At 34.1% G+C, this 17810-nt stretch overlaps 1 protein-coding gene across 1 annotated transcript; it reads right to left on the bottom strand.

Moving 5' to 3' along the window:
* Window positions 1-1103: 1103 nt before the first annotated feature.
* LOC108219191 (lysophospholipid acyltransferase LPEAT2) lies at window positions 1104-16329 on the bottom strand. The gene is made up of 14 exons (XM_017392497.2): window positions 15840-16329; window positions 13967-14147; window positions 13788-13847; window positions 12413-12576; window positions 12258-12321; window positions 11472-11540; window positions 9534-9629; window positions 7636-7680; window positions 3288-3358; window positions 3121-3187; window positions 2765-2815; window positions 1785-1895; window positions 1652-1699; window positions 1104-1525 (listed from the first exon to the last, which is right to left on the bottom strand). The coding sequence occupies exons 1-14, from the start codon at window positions 16322-16324 to the stop codon at window positions 1349-1351; spliced, it is 1689 nt and encodes a 562-aa protein (XP_017247986.1). The 5' UTR covers window positions 16325-16329; the 3' UTR covers window positions 1104-1348.
* Between the last annotated feature and the right edge of the window lie 1481 nt (window positions 16330-17810).

The following is a 17810-nucleotide window of genomic DNA, read 5'->3' as shown; positions in this document are numbered from 1 at the left end:
ATTCAATTGATATGGATTGATAAAATATGTTTATACTATCTTAACATGTCCAATGCATTTATTGGGTGAATGAATAAAACAAGTCAGGACTGTGTATTCGCTCAACCGAAATCGAAACTAAGATATTTTTTAACCAAATTCAGAAATTACAAAACTTCTCTGCCGAATACCAAATTAAATTAATTTAAATTTTATAGCCGAACCGAAATTTAAATATCAGTGTAAACAGAATTTATAAACCGAAATTCTTAAAAAATATCTGAAAATGTGCAAAATACTGCTATTATAGTTTGACACCAAAATATTTAAAAATAAGAGTTACGATCAACTATTTACTTTATGGTTTATTTTTCCAAAAAAAAAGTAAAGAAATCTTCATCTAGCAACCGAATGGCAAGAACAGTAGCGACGAGCTAATTACAGCAGCTAATGTTTACATTCCATCTCGATTCTCTCCTGCTGGCTGTTGTTCCTTTTGCTTTTACTTAGAGTTTATTACATGCCTGAAGGGACTAACATAAGTCATTAGAAATAAATTTGACATGGAGAGGAAATAAAATTAACAAGAGAGAGGGAGAGGACTGAGGAGTAGTGTTTGTGTCTGATTTGTGAATTTGAGAAAAGATACGATGACTTGGTGATGCAATCTGTTAGATTGTTAACATCATTTTTCGGCAGGCACGTCTTTTAAGACCTCTTTAAAATATAACTTCACAATATTTTTTAATTTTTTCTGAATAAAAATTTTGTGTTTAAACTTTTATTGAGAAAAAAAAAATTAAAAAAACATTGTAGAACTATATTTTATCGGAGCTCCAAAATACGTGCAAATAGATGAGATGGAGGGAGTATATATTATTAACTAAAATATTTATATTTTTCATTTATATAAAAAATTTAGATAACCTTAACTACGTTTTATATAAAATTTGTATAACCAATCAATTGTCGATTCATTTCAAGATAAATGTAAACCAAACTTTTTTTTTTTTTTTTTTTTGAAGGCAAAAATGTAAACCAAACTTATGCACACTTTAGACAGTAACGTAATGTTTAATAATGCACCTACCACGTTCGTCACATAAAATTTAAATATTAACTAATTATAAAAATAGTATCATAATATATAACTGGAACAGGGACTGCTCGTACAGGCTAAATGATGATCGAGTTGTTCTCCCATCCTTGTTATTACTCGATACATATTTAATAAAATTAGCTATAAAATTAAGTACAAATTACAGATCCAACAAGCTTTCTCTAACTCTATATTCTGTTACTGAAAGAAAGGGATAAAACAGCTTCACCCTATCTTTCACTATATCAAAACTGAATCCAATACCGTTGTTCATGGACCCATACTTTCCGTTGTCCGTTCACAGACTTTAGAAGACAAGTCTAGTTGCAATAGTCGAGGTGCGAAAAGTGAGATAAGTAAAGGATTTTGTCTTAAGCAAGCCATGAAATCATCCCTGCAAATCCTCCCATCACTGTTGAAATCGAACAAAATGAAGAGTTCATGGATCTGCAAGTGTCAAGTCAGATAAAGGTTTAGGCACAATATACATGCAACCATTTATATTATATAACGTATTTTTATTTTGTCCCATTTTATTCTGATAAATACAGCCTGAACATTGGTCAAACTCACCTCATCTTCTTTCAAGTTTTGCATTGCCATTATGATGGAACATCCGAACTGTTACAAATGCTTTCTAGTATTAGTAAGCTGCAATAGTCTATTCAGTATATTACCAAATCTAGTAAAAACGAAAGAACCATACTTCTTGCTCTGAAATGTTATGGTTTCCACTAATATCACATTCTGTAAATGCCAATTCACAAGCTCTACGGAACAATGGATGCTTTAGAACATGAGCTGATCCCAGCAGAAACTACAAAACATGCATATTCCGATTAAATACAATTTTTATATATTGTTTGCATGTTGCAGCCAACAAATGGAATATAACAGAAAATCAAACAACTATGGAACCCCTGTGCAGTTTAAGGCCAAAATAACAAAGGATATCAATTTTTTGTGGAATCACTTATACTATAATATATAGGAACCAAAATAAATTTTTGCTGCTGACTTTACAATCAAATTAGATATAGGAATATAGGATACAGAAGAGAAAAGTAAAAATTAATCAAGACCAAATTAAGAAAGGACGTGACCAACTTGTCGAACCCTATATGAAATTATTTACTGTATAATTATGTGATACACTCGGTCAATACTAAAGGACCTTTGACTTATTCAAGAAATAAAAACAAAAGCTCAAGGGCAATACAGCCAATTGGAGGGTGCAGTGTCCTAATAAGCCAACAGTACGAACTAAGAAAGTGAAAAAGCATTAGGCAAGGTTATGATCAAAAGGTTTTATTCTTTTATTCTCATATTGTTAGTCCTGGAGAGCACTGGACCTCTCAAACGTCCAGAACTATCCCTTTATATTGCTCTAGTATAAATAGAGTACTGTTTTGGGTTGATTCAAGTTTAACTATCTTTATAAATCAAGTTATATTAGTTAGTTCATTGTAAATTAACTTGAAAATCATATAGTTCCAAGTAGATTTACACTGGTTACATTTTTTATATAAATTACCACCTAAACAACGCCATGACTTGAGCAACAGAAATGCACAGAAGTGTACAATTTCAGAGATTAGAAACATGTATACAGTAATGGGAAGGCTCAGAGCAACTGTGGGGAGAAGAGTGAGACAGACACAAAGAAAAAGGGAGAGAGAAAAAAACCTCTTTAAATGTTATCCGACCGGTCTTCTTCATATCAATAAATCCAAATACCTGAAACAAAATAATATCTCTCTGATATAACATGATAAGTGCTAGGAAATGATGACCACCACAGCTCTTAATATAGTGCTACCACTTCTGTATGGAAATAGATAAACACTAAATTACCCTGAAGAACTAAAAAGAGTTGGAAAAGTTTCACATGATATTGACCAAATGTCATCAATGACTTTCTATGATAAATAATATATAAAATTAAAAAAAAAACTCCATTTTGTTGAGAAACATTGAAACATGATGAAAAATAGTGTTATCAATACAATTTAAAATTGAAGAGGAAAAAGATCAGTACAGACCTTTTCAGAAAAATAACAACGCTTCAATCTCAGAATTCTTAAGAAATTGCATACTCCAACATGTCCACTGCGAATGGGAGAAATAAGTAAATTAATACCAACTTTTACAAACTTCAAAGAGAATTTAGTATGATCAAGTGTTGCAAGAAAATATCGAGGCCCGTTACCTGAGGTCTGGTTTCATTGAAAGAAACTTATCCAAAAATTCCACAGCTTCCGAAGAGCTTATATGGTATGTCTGAAAAACAGAAAGTACAAAATGTTAACTGTAAATTATATACTATATAGCAAGCTTATAATTTAAAGTTTAAAATAATTGTTTACATGAACCGAGCCTAAAAATATTATACTCAGATAAACCAACTCTATATCAGTTGTTTGCTAAATCATCAATTTAAAAATATGGCTTATTTACATTCATGTCTATATTTAAAGCATAGACTTCAATATTTTAGTCTGATGCCATAAATTCTGGGAAGTCATACCAGATACAGTGGAATTCGGTATAATAATATACCAAGCCACTTGGATGTTTGACAAGTAGCCACAAATGTGAAAATTGCGGACATTGAACTTGCGAACAATTCAAAGAAGCAACTTTTTAATTAAATACTGATATTTGTAAAATATAATTTCAAGGACCTTACAAATAATTCCCTCCGGGGTTCATCATATTGGGCATTTGACTTCTTTACATGCATCTTAAGGTGCTTTAACAATATATAGATTATTCAATTTTTATATATTCTTTTTTTGAATAAAAAGTATATTTGCTGAATTTTTATTCTTACATGCCGCCTTAGTTTTGAGAGTGGCAATGTAACATGGTACTATATTTTAGATATACCTAGTGCTCTTGAGTTTCAGCACACCTACGAATTTTTCAACATTTATTTGTATACTAAATTTATGTTCATTGACTCGATATGGTCCACCCTCATATGTTAAAAAGGACTGTTAATATTAAGATACGCTTTAGAGAGTATAAACAGAGATATAAGATCCAATGATGCTTACCCTGACAGCTTAAGATATTATTTTAAGGTAGTTGGTGATGAGAAACTGAATTGGGAATGCCGAAAGATTATATAACATATATGTCGGTTTACGCCAATAGAAACCTCCTTATTCTAGAAACTAGAAACTATCACTAAATTTGTAAAAGAATATCACTAAATTCTCAAACAACCACACTTTCTCCTTCCCGCGCAAAGAGCAAATATCTAAGGGGGTCCTTCCCGCGCAAAGGGGCTAGAGATGAAGAGCTCTCTGATCACTGATGCAAAGATTTAATAAAAATTGGGGGCAATATAATCCTTGCTATGACAAAATAAGCGCACGTATGTACTGGCCAGGAGCTAGAACAGATCTGGAGATTCTGAGCAGTTTCTACAAGTTTTCACTAATTCCTGAAACACATATCACTAAATCCTAAAGAGAATATCACTAAATTTTACTGAGAATATCACTAAACTGAATTGGTTTTTAATTTTTATTTTAACAGTGGTTTCTATTTGATCATGAGCATATATATATATATATATATATATATATATATATATATATATATATATGGTCATGCTCCAATGAAAACCCAACTAACGTGAGATATCAAATCAAGTTTTATCCACTAATTTATATAAATTATATTCATCTCCAATTATTCATTATTTTTTTGTAAATATTTTAATATTTCACCACAACCTTCCTTCTAATCCAAACACCCACCACACACAACCTCCAACCACCGGCAAACACCGCCGTCAACTGCAAAAAACCACCACAATCAAACGAAAAACACCATCGGCGACATCCGACACCCACCACCTACGGCGAATAGCAGTAATCACCACCTCATAATTATAATCACCACAGTTTAGAAAAAATCACCATCATTCCAATTTCCACTACCGGCCCAATTACAAACCACTAGCATCTTGACAAAAATATTCATCGACATCATCATCTTCACCACAATATGACCATCAACAAAACCTACAAAATCTCTAATTTTATCATCAAATCGCAAAAAGTTCAACATAAATAAAAAAATTACCAATTTTTTTCATCAAGCAACCAGAAAATCACCACCATCGTGACCAGTACCAAATTTTTAGTTGTATGTATATATAGATGGGGGAGAGGGAGAGGGAGAGAGAGGTGGGTGGGTCGTGGATGGATGGGGGGTGAGGCGGAGGAAGGAGGAGGTGGCAGGGGCGGGGAGGTGGCAGGGGCGGAGGGTCGTAGTGGTTGGTGGGTGGGGGTGCATTTGTATATATATGTGTATGTATAGATAGAGGCAAAAGAGAGAAAGAGTGTGAGTGGGATATGATGGGGATGGGTTAAATGAGAGAGATAAAAGTATAAAGTGAAATTTAAAGATATAATTTGTGTGGCTAAGATTAGATCTCATATCTCACACAATAGTGGAGGTATATATGCTCGCGCACACACACAAATATATATATATAAACACACACACACACACACACACAAAACAAGTTATTAGCTAAGATTTTTCTCTAAAATAAAATGAAAAAACAAAATTTCATTATTATTAAAAAAACTTTATATTCATAAAGGATAAAAAATTAAACTCAAAATGGTGTGTGTGTGTGTGTATATATACAATACAAATAATTATTATATCTAATAGTTAAGCAGGCAACCTGAGCCAAACTCTAGATTGATCATGTATCGTTTGTTAAAAATAGTATCAAACCCTAACCCTAATCTTGCCTCCAGTTTCAACCAAATTAAAAAATAATTATGAGATCGGTTATCTGAGGGAAAAATAGTTATTTTAAAGGTTTGCGAACAACTCATTAACATGGCTCACGAGCTTTCTCACGAGTTTGTGCTAGCGAACAACTCATGAACATTACTAAATTGCTTTTTCATGACTTTGTGCTTACGCATAAATCATTAATATACTAATTATAATACTAAATTTATTGTTATGACATATATTATTATTTAATAATAAAATTATCCATTAGAACTATTTATTATATAATTGCATTACCTACTATACATCATACAATATATTCCATATAATGTAGAACTAATAAGTGTAATGAATATATTTAAATAATCACACATACATATAAATCTAATTATTGAATTCATTCATGAACTATTAATGGACTCATAGATCCGCCATATTCACTAACACTTTAATTGAACTTGTTCACAAACTATCCTTTCAAGCTAAACTCTAATGTGATCATCTTGTCTTGTATATAAATCAATCCTTAAGATAGATCCGCCATATTCACTAACACTTTAATTGAACTTGTTCACAAATTATCCTTTCAAGCTAAACTCAAATGTGATCATCTTGTCTTGTATATAAATCAATCCTTAAGATGGTGTTCAAGTTTAACTCTTTCATAAACCGAGCAGACTGAGACAATCAAGCTCATCGCTGAGCCGTTCGCAAGGGTACCTTACAGCCCTATGTAGGGTATAATTTTTCAGATTATTTGTAAAAAGCCCAATGGTTTGTGAGCCTTAGTCCATTAGCGTTTTGTTCCAGTTATTCACATTTTGCGTTGTACCTCCATTTCATAAGACTCAATCTATTATAAAGTGATTTTTTTATATCAATATTGATCTATTCCCTCGCGTTTATGGGTTGCAGTCATTAATATCCACTGTTGGGAAACCTTTGGGGCAGATTATTTTTTGCTATTAGTCCCCCAAGTTTATCTTTGTTATCATTAATTTTAGTACTTAATCCCCAAGTTTTTCTTTGTTATCGGTTTTGTTCCATAAATCATTGTAATCAAATCTTGTCCTGCATTAGTTGGTCGACTACATGCATCTATCGAATAATAAAAGCACTATAAATAAAAAGATGTATCATAATAATCAGATTTGAACCAGGTTCTTCTCGGGTTTTAACCGGGCTTTTTACTCGGACTAGGCTAAGACCAAGATCTTTAAAAGCCCGGGCTAAGAGAAAGATTTTTAAATGCCGGGGCCAAGACCAGGCTTTTTTTGGGGCTGGGCTTTACACAAATATATAAGGCCCATTGCCGGGGCCAGATTTTCAGGCCCAGGATTTTTCTGCATCTCTAGCTACAACAATGGAGAAACCGACATTGAGACGGGGGGTGTATTTTTATAAGGTGTAGATTTATGACCTGGTCACATGTAAAGCAGCTTCTAAAGATCATGTTAGGTGAGGATTCCAACATCCGGCCTGTGAGAGACATTGGTTGTAACACCGCGTCCCCAACAAAACAGAATGAATTTGTGTTTCAACTTTCAAGTATAGCTATTACAAATATCTCCGAGTGGCGAGACAATGCTAGTCATCATTCTCTTGCAAGTCGCTTAAAACCTTTTAGAAGATGCATTAACAACCATACCTTTCAGTGAAAATTTGAATAGAAAGGACTTAGAATAATCTTAAAAGTCTAATCCCATCATTGATGTAACAGACCATATTACCATAAATATAACTGTATTAGGCAACCTCGCAAATTTTGTAAAATAATTTAAACTCACCTTTGCCACCTTTTCCATTTCAACCATATATAGTGATGGATTTACCTATGAAAAACAGAACAAGTATCAGTACAAGAATACCAGCTTAACAAAATAATAAAAAATAATCAAACCTGACCTGCTCAACAAAAAACTGAATATTCTGTCTTAACACAAAACTAAATGAATAATACATAAAACTAAGTATGTTGTTTTCAATTATTCAAAACTGTAATTTTTTTGAAATAATCAGCTCAACAGACTCAACGACACTCAATCAAGATCTAGTGGGGCAGATGCAAAATGGATTATATACGTAACTGTAAGATAAGTAAACGATGCACCATGCACGCACACACAATAATACAATGTTAAATTTTAAGCACTTTAATAGAACCTCGGATATCTGAATACATCCCAAAGATATTCCTCGTAATTTGGAACTTACCTGAACTGTTTAAAGATTGTAAACCAGAATCTTAAATAAGTTTGGTGTGCCTAAGGGCATACCAGTTGAACGCAGATTCTTCTTGTTGATCTATCAAAACCCCAACCCAAACTTTATAAGCTTTTTACAAAGCATATGGCTTTTTGGATGTAGATACCAGATGGATCTTGTATATCCTGCGATGGCTACCACATGGGTCGATGTCTGTTAGGATTGCACTAACAACTGCATTACATTAGCACTCTTCTTGAATGTTAGTGTTAATACAGTACCAGGGAAGGACAGTTTAGTACTTTCATATTACTTGGAGGATATATATAAATAGAAGTCTGAGTTTTATTTTTCTATTATGCCGAACATTTTATCAGAAAGAATTAGTTTCCACCCTCTCTTTCTCTCTCCAGAATTCTGTTTACTTTCTCTCTCTATAACTGATCTCTGTGCTTTGTCTGTGCAAATCTCTTTGAATTCTCCATTTCTGTAGCTTAAATCTCTCTCTTAATCCCTGTTTCTCTGTGATTTCTACCTAGAATCTGTTAATTCGTTTCATATAAACCAGAAAAAACTAAAAATACTCACATATATGCTTTCATAAACCCTAGTTCCTGAAAATATCCAATTGTCTGGAGAAGCTCATTAGTTATTTAGCGGGAAAATCTGCATTCATATAATGAAAGTGAGGGACTCATGACAATGATGGAACGCCCTGAATAATCAACTTGTTTGCCAAGAAAAGTCTCGTGAAAACCTCCCTGTGCCTACAAATTGACTTCCACACTTAATTATGAGTGTCTCTCATCGGTTTTCCACGGATTCCATCATCAAGAAGTGGAGAATTGTATCCACAGCTTCTTGTACCAATTTTTCATAAGCAGGAAGGGAAATGAATACTGAATCATCAGTTCATCACAAAGCCGCCCCAACGCGAAGTTTAAACACAGCACTTCGCATTAATTACACCTCTTCCTCGATTCTCTTTTCGCATTAATTACACCTCTTTCTCGATTCTTTTTTGTTGATAGCTTGAGATCCTGAAAGGAGGCTACTGACAGGTTTTGTTGTATATTTAAAATAATAAAATGTAAGCTGCTGAGGCCACCTTCGAGTGGGACAGAAGGGTTATTAATCAAGTGTTTGACTATTAGAAATCAATGTGGAGATTTGTGACTTGTAACTTGTGAGGTTCTCATTTCTATTCGACTTCTAGCAATATTTGTACATACAAAGAAAGGAAGGTTATTTCCTATTTCTAGAGGTTTGATGATTGTTCCTACTATTTGCAAGTCTTAAGTGCAAAAATTTAGACAGAAAGACATCGAATGAATGGAGCAGTTTGCAACTTGTCCATACTCTAAACAAGAATTTTCATCCATTCAATAAAACATTAAGCCCCAAAGCTTTAATCAAGTGAATTCATCTACGCAACAATATTTAATACAATAAAAACTGAATATGTGCATGAGAGACATACCTGTTTAGACTCATTTGCCTTGGCGAGAAGCATCACATCGCCAAAGGAATGAGATGTTTGCACAACATTGAGAGCAACACACATAGCATGAGAAGTCTGTGCATGTATATACATAGCCAAAAGTTAATCAATTCAAAATTTTATTGTGCAGATAGAAAAATGTGATTTATACTACTCTAGGCAAATCAATCTCATATTGTAAAATTAGTAAATACACACACACACAAACATACAACTGGGTTGCTTAGCTCTTAAATACTATTTCTTTATGCACCCTAGTGACTACACAAAAGATGAAATAAGGAAAACCATAAACTTAATACAGATACAAGTAAACACATTTTCGGTGCAAAATATCCATAGAAGCAGAAACACCAATTACATGTCAACCACTGGCCAATTAATGACAAATCGAAAGAAGGTAAACTGATAAGGCTTTACTAATATGAATACGTACACGATTAGATAAAAATAAATAAGTGAAGAAATATTCAATTCCAGTGTGGCGCTAAAACTGTCCAAAAGTTAGTTACATTGCTGTTACAATCCAGTTGTATGAAATGAATCTCCTCTTTTCCTAAATCTTATCTCTGTCTACATCTCTCTCTATCTCCTGTTATTTTCTGTGTTTGTTATATCACCATCTTCACAGACTCTGATTCAACATCACTTAAGATCTGAATTGTTACGTCTCTATCACTTGAAGTACTGTACTGTATCATAACCTTAACCTCACTTCCACTTTTCAAACTGTAGAACAGCATATGCATAGTGGCAAGAGATGCTTACTAGATGGCCATTCCACACAAAAGTCCCCCTCTCAAGGGCCAACCCGCAAAATTGACAAAGCCTGAGAATGGCACCAAGTTGAGATACCAGGCACCTATGTTGCACGGGGACACCTACCAATTGTCGTACCCAAGTTTGGGACATTTCGGGAAAGGAGACGTCCACAAAAATCTGGGGACGGCAGGCTTACAATGGGGATGTCTCGGGGACCAAATCACTAAATTGCATGTCCCTGCTAACTAAAAGTCATTACCCTAATTCTATTTTTCAGCACATAGACAGACAGCCCTCGTCTGACAGGTGTAATAATAAACATGTAGCAGTTGATAGAGTTGTTGCTTCTGAAAGTACTTGCCTTCATAAATGGTTAGCAGCTCGTTAAAAGGGTGGAAATGAACCTAAAGTGCCAGATCAGGGGGCTGGTAGCACTGGAGTGAACCAGACACCACCTAACACCATACAGCACATGACAATCAAACTAAACCATAGCCTGAAACTCAGGCCTGTCTCCTACACCAGGATACACCTTGGCCCAAAGGCCCCACACGTGGCCCGCCACTATGTGGCACCAGTATACATCTGCTTCCAGTGCTTCTCTCAGGCCTTACACAAAGCAACCCATTTTTATGAAGTTTACTTACATCCTTATCAAGCATGACTTAAAACATTCCTGACACTATCAGCAAGTAAAGATCACCATCTCCTATTCTAACTTTACACCTCGTTTGAACATTTCACGTACTGAAACCCTGCAATTACCTCCATGAACAGGTCAAAGGTCAGTACTCTTAGAATGATGTATGTTCTATTCTTTTTTCCTGATTTCTCTTTCCAGATATCTCCATATATGGAGGTTCCCTGTAGCAGCCAAGGCTATCATGCACATTTTCTTGTAGGTTAAAAAAAGCGAACTTAGAAACAAATCATGATCAACTCAAGTACTCAACTAAACAAAACCTACAAGTAGAAGACACAAATTCAACACAACCTTTCAAATATGCAAAATGACACCAACAAACAAGTTATGAAAAAAATGTGACCATAGACTGAGCTGTATTATTGTTCTTCAATTGCATATGAGAAGCTGTGATAATATTATCAACATTTCTTTGCAAGTGCAACACAATAAACAATAACAAACTGACTCACCCTCTTGCAAAATTGCACAGCATTTTCCTTTTGACCGACCAGGGGCATAACAACTGGCAGATATTCAACCTACAACATTTGAGAACCAGAAGTAAATAATAGAAAAGCTAAAAGAGAAAAGGAAGAAGCATAGCTGCAGTTTGTTATGTGCAGTTTATTATGTTTACACACATGAAAAACAAACAAAATGCATAAATTGTGTGCCTTCCATATGAAATTTCTTTTGAAGCGGGCATTTTGCCAAGTCGTAGTATCTTCAAGACCAAGCTTCTCGTCTGCATAGTGTTACAAACTCTATACGGTAAATAGTTTAGTGTCGGGAGGGAGGGAAGGAGGGGGAGTGGGGAAGGGGGAGGGAGGGAGGGAGGGGGGGAGAGGGAGAGAGAAAGAGAGAGAGAGAGAGAGAGAGAGAGAGAGATACAGCAGAATCAACATTAGAGCCAGAGTGATTAAGGCAATGATACGATATAGAACAAAGTAGTTTTTAGAGAGAGATTCCGTAGAGAGAATGGAGAGAGAATTTGGTGAAACCAAGTCCTATTTTCTATTATTTCATCCAGCATAAACTGAAAGCACAGGACTCAACAAGTATATATAGACCATGAACTCTGAAACTAATTCCAGAACAGTAAATGACTCGATTACCCTTACTAATACTGTTACTCAATACTATTATATACTGCTAAGCTGATTCCTAACTTTTAGATACGAACATAAAACGACTTAAGCTTCTTCCCCCTCTCAGATTTTCTTAGTGGAAAAGAGAAGAAAAAAATAATATTGTACCTCCATGAAATTGTGAAACTGTGTAAACATTCTGAACATAAGTCTAGCCAGTGAAATATTTCCCCTGGACAAAATGATAATAGTTATACATAGAGATGTGAGGTGCTACTGAAGAGCGCAACAAAAGAATTTTCTGATGAAAAGCAAAATCTTACCATGATTGGTCAAAGTGGACATGGGGATAACGAACAACCACTGGTTGGATAGCATATCCAGGAATAAATGCACCTAGTTGGAAAGAGATGAGAGATCTTCCATTCGTCGTGGTTCCTTCAGGAAATAAAAGAACTCTGGGAAACCGATTGGACGATGCCTTTCTCTGTTTTCAGATCCTTGAAAGCAAAATTCTGTATCAAATAGCTTATATACTGGCATAATCTAAAAAATATGTAACACAAACAAAATATAAATTCAATGCCTTATTAAATACCATATGATAAATACATCAAAACCACTAATTTCACTACTATTTCTGCATTTCTAAATACTGAGAAGTGATAACAAATCATCGCAAGTGACCATATTGCTTAAGCAAGATTTATTTAAAGGACAACATGAACCTGATTAAGTGACATTGACCTAGAATTTAACAAAAAGAACTTGCAACTTTGAATACAATTACACAAACGTTTTAGAAGAGGGAGTCTGCACAGAAAGGAACAGAACCTGTATTGTGAGCTTTAGATGGAAAAAGGCAGCAACAAAAAAATCTACTATTTACAATAGAGCCATTAGCAGAAGAGGCATGCTTTAATATTGTATGAGAGTGACCAAAGTAATTCAAGTATTTTTCCTAAACTTGTATCCTAGTTAATCGCCCTCTTCTCTGATAATTTAATATTACATGAGAGTGACCAAAGTAATTCAAGTATTATTCCTAAACTTATATCCAAGATAATCCCCCACCTTTCTCTGATGACAAGAAATTGAGGGTCAGAACCTCATTAGAGGCACGTGCGAGTATCCGATTAAGGGTAAGGGTCCCTGCCAAAATCCTGCCTTCATTTGTAAAAGAAAGAATAATTTATGTGTTACTATGCATAATGAAAACATAGTTTCCAGTGTTTTCTATTGACAATTACTTCGTATGATAGCAATTTGAGAGATTGTGTGTCATCCCAAATATATAAATAAATAAGGTGAATAATAGATTTAGCCAGTCAACTATTGCTTTTACCAAGCAAGATCTATGATTATAATTCATTCGGCAATTGGAGTATAAAATGGACGTTAATTCAGAAACTCACATCAATAATTCAACATTACTGCCATCAGTGCATGACCTTGACAATTATGTTATTCCTTCTCAAACTAATTATTACAATTTTGGAGCAAAAATGAAATAATTATACTGAGACGGAAAAATGATAAGCAGAAGAGGGCATAATGCTATGCCAGGATTAGTAATAAGTATATTAGAACATGGCATAATGGCATGAGAATAAGAGGATTATATGTAGACGATATAATGTTTTGTGATCAAACTTAAAAGCTTAAGAAATTAGATACAGAAGGCAAAAAGCATTTTACCTTTATTTCACTAATAGCATGCTTTCTGGATGATGGTGAAAACCTATTGACATATATAACCTGGATGCGTTGACATGAAAAAGAAAATGGATATAGTGAACTCAGAATAAGATTAAAATTGGAAACAACATATATTAGGCATGCAGCACCAGAAAGCTAAATCATCTTATGATACATACCTGCATAGCTCTGATGATGGTACCAACAACGGGCATGGAATCATGGGAATCACTAGCAACGATAGTAGGAAAAATTTCGTAGAAAAAGAAGATAGGGTCAACATATGATACATGATTAGATACAACGACAGGAGCAGTGTCCCTTGGAGCAGGCTTCCCTCTACGCTTTATCCAATGATAACTGCCACATTCAAAGGAAATTAAATCATTCTAGTAATACTGCTGAAAAAGAAAAGAACAAAGTTGACACAGAAAACACAGGATTAACTTTCAGAAATCCATGTAGTCATTCAGAACACAAATTTCTCTTCGACAACATGTAGAAATGAGCCTAATTGTTTAGTCAGAGTGCCTGCATACTATAGTAGCTGTACTAATGTCAAGTATTATGAATGTCATAACATCAACCCACGAAGACAAGATACATGATTGCAATTTCAGATGGCTATGTATATCAGTGTTACTGATCCAGGCAATAACAAAGGTTACCTTGAGTTTGAGGGGTATCCACTAAAATAACCAAATCTATTTATGATAAGTTTCTACTTCTTGTTAGTGGACTATAACTTTTCTCTCTCCTTATCCCCTGAAGTAATATTCTTTAGCTATTAACTAAAAGGTAACTAAATATGATCCATGGGTTTAGTGACAAATTATAGTATGAATTTTATATGAAATAATAGGCCAATAGTTTGACAATTTACATTTTAGTTGCAGTAGATATAAATAACCTGAAGTTTTACCATACAGATACTGAGAAGTTAACTTCAAGAAAAAATAGACTCGACTACTCCTACGGTATATATAAATTCAACACGTGGTGAATAATTTAACTACAATTTGGATTCTAATGTTCAGAGCATCTCCAGCACATGGTCTCCTCCTTAGCTATATCAGACAACAATTATAGATAATTGTCTTCTTTTTTCTTTCTCCAAGGGAACAACCTGTTACTTAAATTGCGAGAACTCTAATGAATCTCTATATTTACAGATTGGACAGCTTTTATGTATAATTTTCCCACCAAATTAAAATATTAAAGTACTATTCTCTTCATGGTCTGGAAATTTTTAAACTAATAACAAATTATTATTTTTTTTAAAAATAGCTAACCATTATACATGATACCATTGGAGAAAACCACCTTTCTCGTTCCCTATATAGAGTATTAGCTATCTATCATTTTTTTATATTTTAACCAACCAAATTTAGCTAACACCCTATAACCCATTCTATACTTTACCAGAACACATACAGACACACAATATTAGTATGTGTAGAATCTGTTAATGTATATACTCATGGTTCTCTACTAACACTATAAAACACTACACTACCGGTCTGGTTCCTCCAGTACAAATCATCAATCACAATACCATCAATCACCAGCACATTTTACAACCAAAGAACTGTCTCCGCAATACAAATCACTAGTTTGTAACTCAAATAATTTTGTGTTTGAATGAACATGATTATACACAATCACAGATACTAATGAAAAGTCAACACAGTAAATACATAAGCAAGAGTCTAAAGCTGCAGAATAGCTTGTGCTGGATTCTAGAAAGTTAAAAATAATTGTGACAAGCTTATAATTCGTTTAGATTACTGGAGAGTCAATTACTAGCATTAGCTAAACAATCTGCATACTTATACCTTTAAAAGAATAGTAAGCATACATCGCATCTAGCTTGAATTAGTATTATATATAAAATCAGTACATGTATAATCTCAAGAAGGATCTTAGTAAGCATATGTACTCATTCTAGCTTGTAATCTGCATTCAAAAAGAACAATAACAATACGAACAATTCACAAGTTCTCCACACACAATGATCATAACAAAATGTCAAGTGCATTCATATAAACTCACCCAAAAGCAAAGAGAATACCCCGGGTTGCGAACCGGGTAACCCACATAATCCTACACCTCCACCTAGGCAAAGGATTCTCCTTATCTTTCCACCCCAAAAGAGCAATCTTTGTAGCCACATATCCCACACTCAAACAAACCCCAAACAACACCATCCTAACCAAAGCAATTGGCAAACAAATCCCAATCTTTAACCACTCATAAACCCCTTCAATACTATAAGTCCCATTCCTAAATGGATCCACAGTTGTTGAATCCAACATCTCATAGCCTTTTGATCCAAGAAACTCAAATGGGTCATCAAGATTCTTGAAATTAAGGCCATTGGGAACTTTTTGGGCTTCTGGGTCATGGACAGTGATGATGAATTGGGGTTCATCGTTATCATATTTTGAGTGGCTTTGAGAGGGTAAGAAAGGAGTAGAGAGATCTTTGTTCTCCATTGATTGGTAATAACTTGATGACATAGCAGCACACACATGCATATACAAGTCACAAGTGTGAGAATTAAAGTATGTAGTATTAAAGGGTTGAATTTTTATCAGTAATAGTTTAGATTATCCATTTCTACACAATTTATCACTGTTACGCAGACACGTATTAAGTTGGCCAGATTGTCCTGGTGCGTTGTCAGGCCTATTTTTATCATTTTTACTGCAAAATATCTTCGGAGTGAACTAAAGTATTTACTCTCTCCGTCCCGTCAAGAAGTCAAGAAAGTTTACCTACATTATTTGCACGTATTGTGAGATTCTCGTAAAATATGGTTTTATAATGTATTTTTAATTTTTTCTTTTTTTAATAAAGTTTAAATTTTAGACTTTTTTCAGGAATTTTTTTAAAAATATATATATAATGTAAGTATATTTTATATGAGCTATAAAATGCGTGTAAAAATATAATGTTAAGAACTTAGTGGGACGGGGAATATATATGTATGGTATATTCTAGTGGCTTAAATAAATTCGCGCTATCCAAGTTTGGTAAGTTGTACACATTTATCATGCAATTCTGAAAATATATAGTTCAACAGATGTTCCACTCTCGGTTTACGGCATCTGCAGAGGAACTTGCCAGCAGATGTTCCAATCTTGAAGTGCACATAGACCATTCTTTTCTGGTAAAGGTTCTCCAGCTTCTATTGCTTCAAAGTCTCTTATTTTGCTTTATCAGTAGTTGTAGCTTACAAGAACTAGTCCATTGTATATAGTCATCTGTTATGTTATACAATCGCCTTGTGATTATCATTGACATGTTGTTTGAGAAATATGAGTTGGAAAGATCACTTCTGACTTGGCAAAAGAGAATCTCTAAAGTTTATGCTCTGGCCTGTGAAGGATGAGAAAACCCAAGCATTAAACAAGTTTCAGCCTCCGTGCCTACGCTATATCAAACTATGGCATTCAGTTACACGTCGATCATAATCAATGTCCTCCACTGGTATCTTCATCAATTTGGACTTGGTGCTCTACTGATATCTCCGATTCCGACATGTTTTACATTATATACTTTATATATAACAACCGTAAAAGGAGATATTACAGTCGCATGGTCATAGTACTACTAAAATGTTATCATCCGTTGGATCATGTACATGATAAATAAGCACCGTTAGACGAGGAGAATTTTTTTTATTCTATTCAAAACATACTCAAATTTGAATTAAAAAATTATTAGTAAGCATCATTGGATTAGAAAAGATATGGGTTAAATATCAAAGTGGTCACTGAAGTGGAAGTCATATATCACTTTGCTCACTAATCTTATCGGGGTTTCATTTCAATCATTAAAGTCACAATAAATATCAATTAAGTCCCTTCAAATTTCATTTCAAGGAGTAAAAATATTATCGAATTTTCTATGGTGTGCCCATGGGCACACACTAGTCACTAACTCTCATGAGAATACTACCTTTTGATTGGTGGATTAGTAATAAATGTTAATGGCCCCCCCTGCATTCACACCAATTCC

The sequence above is a fragment of the Daucus carota genome, chromosome 4, assembly GCF_001625215.2.
Source record: "Daucus carota subsp. sativus chromosome 4, DH1 v3.0, whole genome shotgun sequence".
Taxonomy (NCBI): Eukaryota; Viridiplantae; Streptophyta; class Magnoliopsida; order Apiales; family Apiaceae; genus Daucus; species Daucus carota.
Note: the sequence above shows the minus strand (reverse complement) of the source record. Positions and strands in the feature narration are given on the sequence as shown.